Raw genomic sequence first — 7,486 nt, 5'->3', positions numbered from 1 at the left:
ATACTCCTAGAGCGCCCGTGAATGTTATGTGAACTATACGAATTTGTCTCATTTTTTCTCTTTTTTACATTTAGAGTAGCCAACTATTTTTTACCCATTTTGTCTCCCAGTTCAGCCATTATGCCAATTAAATCCTTCCACTGCTTGCCACAGTATGTGCAGTGACAAAGATCGCCCTCTTCGCCGGGCTTCCTTACCCCAAACATGGCCAATTGTATTCGTATAGACGCTCGGCAGTCGGCAAGCCGGATGCAGCATTGGTGCATTCAAACCCTCATATACTTCGCAGAGGTCAGCTGGTACTTTACCACATGCTCCAATCTGCCTCTCTCTGTCCATGGTGCTGAAAATTGAATGCTGCACGTCAGAGAAAAGGACAGTATTGATTAACACATTGTAGCCTATAGGCCAGGCCTGCATAATGTATGAACTATTCAGTAGAGAGAGTTGTCTCAAGGCATTTATGCACATTTGTCAAATCAAAAGTTATTCAGTGGCATGACATAGCCTCCTATACCCTTGGACCATAAAGGGTCCATGAACATCAATTTCTGTTTGCTTTTCTAAATGTACCATACTAGCAATGCCACACATAGCCTATGCCTGCATTTATGGAGTGATTTCCTCTGATAAACCCCAATTATAATTGAAGACATGAAACAATCTGAAATAACAAGGGGGGTGATAGGCTACAATAAAGCCAATATCACATACTGTAGGTACATTATATATAGAATCAATCAACCTCTAATAAGTAGGCTAACTGTAGTGTGTACTTGCACCTCCCTTCCATTAACTGCAACATTATATGGAGCATGTTTACAATTAGTGCTTTGATCGTAGTATGAAGATGGGCTATAGCAACAGGGCATATTATGCCTGAGGCCATAATATGGCATATGCTTGTATATCCTAAGGGAAGTGTGGGGGTGTTTGTGTCACATGGTTGCGTGGCCCATATTCATAGATCTCTCCAACATACTGTAGAGTAGACCTACATCCACACTGCACTGTTGTGGTGGTTGGGGTATCCTACTCACATGCACAAACTATAGCCTACATGTGCACCACCCGTTTTTAGCACACTTCTGACGTCACTTCGATCGATCGGCTCGGTTCATGGATCTGTATTAAAATAAGGTTCGGATCTGTCAGTGCATGGTGTTACACTGAAAGTGGTGATTTACCGAAGTCTGTGATTCCAGTTCTCGCTCGGCAAATCGCATTGTATGTTTCCAGCTCAGGTGAATGTTGTTATTTCACAGTATTTTGATCAAATTACTTTTAAGATTAGGCTAATATTGAGATTAATAGCCTATTACAAGAAAAGAAAAAATCTATATTTCACGTCAAATGGCAATAAAGGTTTCAATGCCTTTCAACCTGCCCCCAATTGAAAACAAGTGCCAACTTCACCGCTATCAGGATATAGCCTAATGTGTGACCTGACTGTCTGCAACTATAAAAAAATAAAACACCCATCAAATCTTCTCATGCAACTTGCTATGCTGTCAGTCACCTCTGTCTCTGTGGTGCTACCAGTAAAGAAAAACCTCTGGAGTGGCAGAATTCGATAGGTCACCGCATCCGACGTAACACGGGAAAACCGCGGCAGCGCGCACTCAATCGCTCTCACCTGCTGCAGCAGAGAGGAGAGGAGAGGAGAGGGGGGCACCCACCAGACCACTGGAGAGAGAATTACCGGGGTAGCCTACAAGGGGGAGAAACGGACAGAAGTAGTTCGCTTTGTTGGACACAAAACAACCTTCGGCTGACAGAATGCACCTCTGTGGTTATCGTGAACCCCGTGTCGATGAAGCGAGCGGGCATTCCGGGCGAACGTCCCCGTACCCCGTTTCCGTTGGCACGCACGGCTCTCTGAGAGACTGCAGCAGTCCAAGGCGATAGAAGTGTTAAGTTCTGCCGTTCAGAGCCGCTCACCGGCGATGGGCCGCGGTTAGCGAGTAGGGACAAAAAAACCTGTCGTCGGTGAATTTTAGCCAAAATTACGGCGGGGATCAAATACAACTCCTTGTCTCCCGGCAACGGGGGAGAGAGAGAGAGGGACCTCTCGAGGCTGCTCGTCATGTCTCGCGCCAAGGAGCGGCTGAAAGGCGGGAAGGAGACCAAGGACAGCGTCACTCTGTTGCCCTGTTTTTATTTTGTCGAGGTGAATATATACCTGTCTGTCTGTCTGTCTGTCTGTCTGTCTGTCTGTCTGTCTGTCTGTCTGTCTGTCTCTGACTGACAGTTTCTGCCTGTCTGTCTCTCTCTCTGTCACTGTCTGTCTGTCTGTCTGTCTGTCTGTCTGTCTATCTGCCACTCCGTCTGTATGCTTACATTTCTATCTCTCTGTCTCTCTCACTCCATCCATCCATCCATCCACCCATCTATGCATCTATGCATCTATCCATCTATCCATGATCTATATATCCATCTATCTATCTATCTATCTATCTATCTATCTATCTATCTATCTATCTATCTATCTATCTATCTATCTATCTATCTATCTATCTATCTATCTATCGCTCTATCTATCTATCTATCTATCTATCTATCTATCTATCTATCTATCGATCGATCGATCGATCGATCGATCGATCGATCGCTCTGTCTGTCTGTCTGTCTGTCTGTCTGTCTGTCTGTCTGTCTGTCTGTCTGTCTGTCTGTCTGTCTGTCTGTCTGTCTGTCTGTCTGTCTGTCTGTCTAGGCTACCTACCTATATACCTGCCTAAGATTAAGATAAAATGCTGTTGATCCCTGGGGGGATTTGTCTGTATTGCTGCTTGCTCATTTATCTGCCTTATTGTTCTTTATAATCTGGCCGCTCACCTGTTTATTTAACATGTTTGAACACTACTGTAACTGTGACCGACTGGCTTGTTTGCTATTACTGAGTGATTGGCTGTCTGACTGGGTGCAGTAGGAGTAGCTGTTGTTGGGCCAAAATGTGAGTTTTCTGCCTGATTGTTTGATTGACTAGTTGACAGAGTTAAGGACTGATGCTCTGTGTTAAGTCATTGTGGACAGAGTGATACAGACAGCTTCTTTACAATAGTTTCACAATCGCTTTAAACTAAAAGAGATTATCCCCATTATGCACTGTGACTGACAACCTGCAGTAGTAGTACAACCTGTAGAATCAGCCGTGGCAGTCACTTAAGGGTAGAGCCAGATGAGTGGCGCAGTGGTTTTGACACAGATCAACACAACCACAGGTCTAGAAACCCATAAGGCAGGGGTCTTCAACGTTTTTCAGGCCAAGGACCCCAGATGAGAGAGAGATGAAGCAGGGGGCCCCAATACATATTTTATCAAATTGTTTGCAGAGTAAACCTTTTCATAGATTTCATAGATATAGCTTCACAGACTTGTTTGACACACATGAGCTTTTCTTGGATTCATGTTAATGTGTATTTTCAGACAGTTAGCCCTTTAAACCCTCAATATTTAGCCAACTTGACCATTGGCTCTGTACTTGGTCTGCTCTTTTCCCCTCTACACCAACTGTCCGAAAATAGCCAATCTACAAGCTCAGGCGTTGTGAGCTTGTAGATCTGCTATTTTTGGCTAATGTTCCCTATCACACAAAGATTTTGCGGACCCCCTGTAGTAACTCTAGGACCCCCCTAGGGGTCCTGGACCCCCTGTTGAAGACCCCTCTGCCATAAGGTGTTCTGTGCGAGAAAATCTGTGATGATGACTTCCATTCCATTTGTCTGAGGCAGTATGGAGGTCTCCAAAATAATAGATATGATTGATATATATTTACTATCAAAGTATTGACAACATTAAAAGGTTTGAACATTCAACCGTTAACTTTAAGACATCTATTCACCAGAATCCTCTCCTTTCTATCTCCCGGTTGCTTCTCTATTAAGGCCGATGCATACTACACTTCTAGTGCCAAAATAACATCGGGTCGGGTACTCACCCCGAACCGATTTTATTTCGGCACTAAAAGTGCAGTATGCATCGCCCTCAAGCCTTATTCAAGTCTGATTTCAGTAAAAACATACGTAGATTCAAAAGGAATTCTTATGCACATCCATGTAAGTCGCTAGTGCAGGACAAAAAAATTATATATAGGAATTTTGTTTCTTCTTAAATTGTAATCGTAAATTGTAAGTAATAAAAGGAGTCTGCACAAGCAGCTGATGCTCTGGGTATAATCTTCAATTCGACCATGCAGCGAATGGTCTTCCTCAGATTTGCTTATTAACCTTATTCAAGTCAGATTACAGTAAAGATATAGAACATGGAGATTGGTCAAATATTGACATTTGGTCCATAAATGTAATAACCAGGGTTGCATTGCTCATGGGACGGCCTTGCACGCCGTGCAGGAACCTATTTGACCAGGAGCACGTGCAGGCACACGCATAGATTTAAAACAACTTTAAATTCACACCTCAACAAAGTTTGTAACATAGGAATGAGCCTAGATGCATATCAATTGTCCATTGTGTGACCTGTAGTGTAGGTGTTAAGCGACGTGCGCGTCACGTCATTAAAATAGAGTGCAACCACGTTCCAATTCAGCATTGCAACACTGGTCATAACACTTTTAAGTCCAGGTCGAGAAGCAAGTTATGGTCCTGTTGTTGACCGGTCTTAGCTGCTCCAACTACAGTATAATACTTCTCTCCTAGCAGCAGTTGACTCATGCTTCTCTCCTGGGTTCGACTCCTACACAATGAAGGCTGGCTCATGACTACTGGTTGCAGCAGCAGACTCTAATACTATTAATACTGAATTTTTATGCACACAGCCCAAAACAGCCCAAAACATAACATTGCAGCAAAGGGCCTTCTGTATTGCTACTACAGGTGATGGAAATGTAGCCAGCCAGGCATAATGATAATACCTCCTTCTGTCAAATACCACAATCACAGTAAAAATGTACAGCAACCTACTGTATGAATACCATCTGAATATCACACACGCACACGCACACGCACGCACACACACACACACACACACACACACACACACACACACACACACACACACACACACACACACACACACACACACACACACACACACACACACACACACACACACACACACACACACACACACACACGCACACACAGGGAGAAGAGGCAAGATTCACAATAAAATAAGTCTTTTAATGAAAAATGGTTAGGGAAAGGGACAAAACATCAGAAACCAGGTGAGCCACAACAGTATAAGCACATCCAAGGTGGCTCCAAGAGTTAAGGTCCTTACACACCGGCGAATGTGCGAATATACGCAAAATTCGGACTCGTTCCGAATAATTAAAAGACGCTTTTTCGCTTCGCTTTTCCGCTTTTTCGCGCCATGTACGCTTGCATTGACTTTATAAGGTTTTAAAAAAAAGCGTATTATTCGCACGAAAAAATCGCCCCGGTGTGTAAGGACCTTTAATCTTGTACTCATTTGCAAGATAGTCTTCCTACCAGCCTCTTTGTGGAAGAGAGTGACGTTGCCTGTTTCCTCTCTCCTCCAAACTGACTCAACAGGTGACTTGAGAGCTGGTTATTTAAAGGCTTCTCTTGATTGCCTGACTGGCTGCAGTTGAGACCATATTGTCACTTGCCAGGCACCCAGTGGCTGAAATACCTGGACGCGATAATAGTGTTCCTAGGATGAGCGGGGCCAGACGTGGCTTCTGATTGGCTCAAAGGGGGGTAGGGGAGTGCATGGCTGTGTTAGCTTGGACCGCGCGCGAGATGGTGTTGACGAGTGTCGGAGGTAACCGAGACTAGGGGGGGGGGGATGATATACGGCGCTGAGTCGGCTGAAGCGGACTTCGCAACGTTCGGCGCGGCGACTCGTTCGCCTGAGCTCGCTCTGCGGTGCCTCTCATGGCTCAAGTCCGCTTCGGAATCAAACTTTATTGAATCAAACTCACAATACAAGTAACATGGGTGAAATTCTTAATTGTACAGGCACATCAATGCAGCTAAAAGATAGATAGAGAATTAAAGCGTAGAGTAGAATAACATTTTTAAAAAGTGTCTAATGTGCATAATAATCAGACAGCGCTCCTCCGTCGGTGTCCGAAAACAAGCGCTCCCGAGCCCCGCTCATCCTAGGGAAACAATATTAGCTACCTGGACAGGGTAATACACTCCCTCTATCACCTCCCCCAGCCTGAGCTGGGATAGGCCTGGCTGTTTCCCCTGGTTTGCCACATATAATACATACATAATACACTGTAATACATCACACTGGTTACCTTGTGATAATATAGTCCAGTATGTCTCCATGCACACTCATTTCATATTATTAGGGTCAGGGTTTTTTGTGAATTGGGTTTGCATGTAAGATTATATCCACTCTATTTTCAATAAACCAGATAATCCCATGTGCTCATTTTGAGACACCTGAATCTGATAGATACCATGTAATTGGGATAGGATTTTGTGTTAGGCTTGGACCTTGATTATATGGACCTTGGCCAGTGATCTATCCATTACTGTGTGCATTAACATTTAAATCTATTATCAACTTCATGTATTGTACAACTGTAAAAAACACATAGCCTGATTCTGATATAAGCAATTACAAAACAAGTGTCAAAACATTGTCCTTATCTATTTAATTAATTTTACTTTCTTTCTTTTTCTTGACAACGGTGATATAATTTGACTAAACTTTATTTCTGTTATTATGACTGACCATTTCCAATACTGTGTGTATTGAAACACATTAACCTACATCCTTCCTTCTGAAAGAAACACATTTCTATCGAGCCTTAACACATTGACCACCGGGCCCGTAGTTCTACGGGCCGTTAAATCCAACGGTAAAGCGCCGATCCCGTAGCCTACGGGCTGTGGTGCTTTTTCCTTTTTTTTTGAAAAAAAAAACTTTTTTCAATTTTCTAGTACGGCACATTTCATTGTAACACCACTGGAAACAGAATTATTTGGGATCCGGTTTTGACGATCACGCCGGCTCCCATTCTAAAGCGCACACTGAAAAACTCAATTCTCTTCCTGTAGTTTTTTCTCCTCGCTGATCACTGTTTAACCTAAACCGTTCTAACTACAACATGGATGCCCCGTTTGACACGTGGTTTGGACTGGTACACGCAGGGAGATGTCGCCGATGTAAACAGACCGTGTACGGCTCAATCTTAAGGATTTTAACAAGATCTATGGCGACGTGAAAAAAACAAAAAACAACAATAAAACGTTGGCACTGGTGAGTACATTATGAGATTAACCTCTGGCGGTCAATGTGTTAAGGTGGTTACACACCGGCGAATATGCGAATATACGCAAAATTCGGACTCGTTCCGAATAATTAAAAGACGCTTTTTTCGCTCCGCGAAACTGGTGTGGAAGCTTGCATTGACTTTATAAGGTTTTTAAAAAAAAACGTAATATTCGCATGAAAAAAATCGCCCCGGTGTGTAAGGACCTTTAATCCGAAGCACTATGTGCATTAATACATTCACACACCAACGGTGGTGGCAACCATGCAA

At 43.4% G+C, this 7,486-nt stretch overlaps 1 protein-coding gene across 1 annotated transcript in view; it reads left to right on the top strand.

Annotated features, from left to right (window-relative positions):
- Positions 1–2,086: 2,086 nt before the first annotated feature.
- The window catches only part of plppr4a (phospholipid phosphatase related 4a), a gene marked incomplete at both ends in the record, with an annotated part of 30,555 nt that continues 25,155 nt past the window's right edge, over positions 2,087–7,486 (top strand). Inside the window, one exon of the mRNA XM_080439850.1 lies at positions 2,087–2,170. Coding sequence (XP_080295976.1) covers positions 2,087–2,170 — 84 coding nt within the window. The remainder of the gene's footprint in view (positions 2,171–7,486) is intronic.

Source organism: Gymnoscopelus braueri (genome assembly GCF_963280865.1).
Source record: "Gymnoscopelus braueri genome assembly, chromosome: 10".
Taxonomy (NCBI): Eukaryota; Metazoa; Chordata; class Actinopteri; order Myctophiformes; family Myctophidae; genus Gymnoscopelus; species Gymnoscopelus braueri.
The sequence above is the reverse complement of the archived record's forward strand: the minus strand, read 5'-3'. Positions and strand labels throughout refer to the sequence as shown.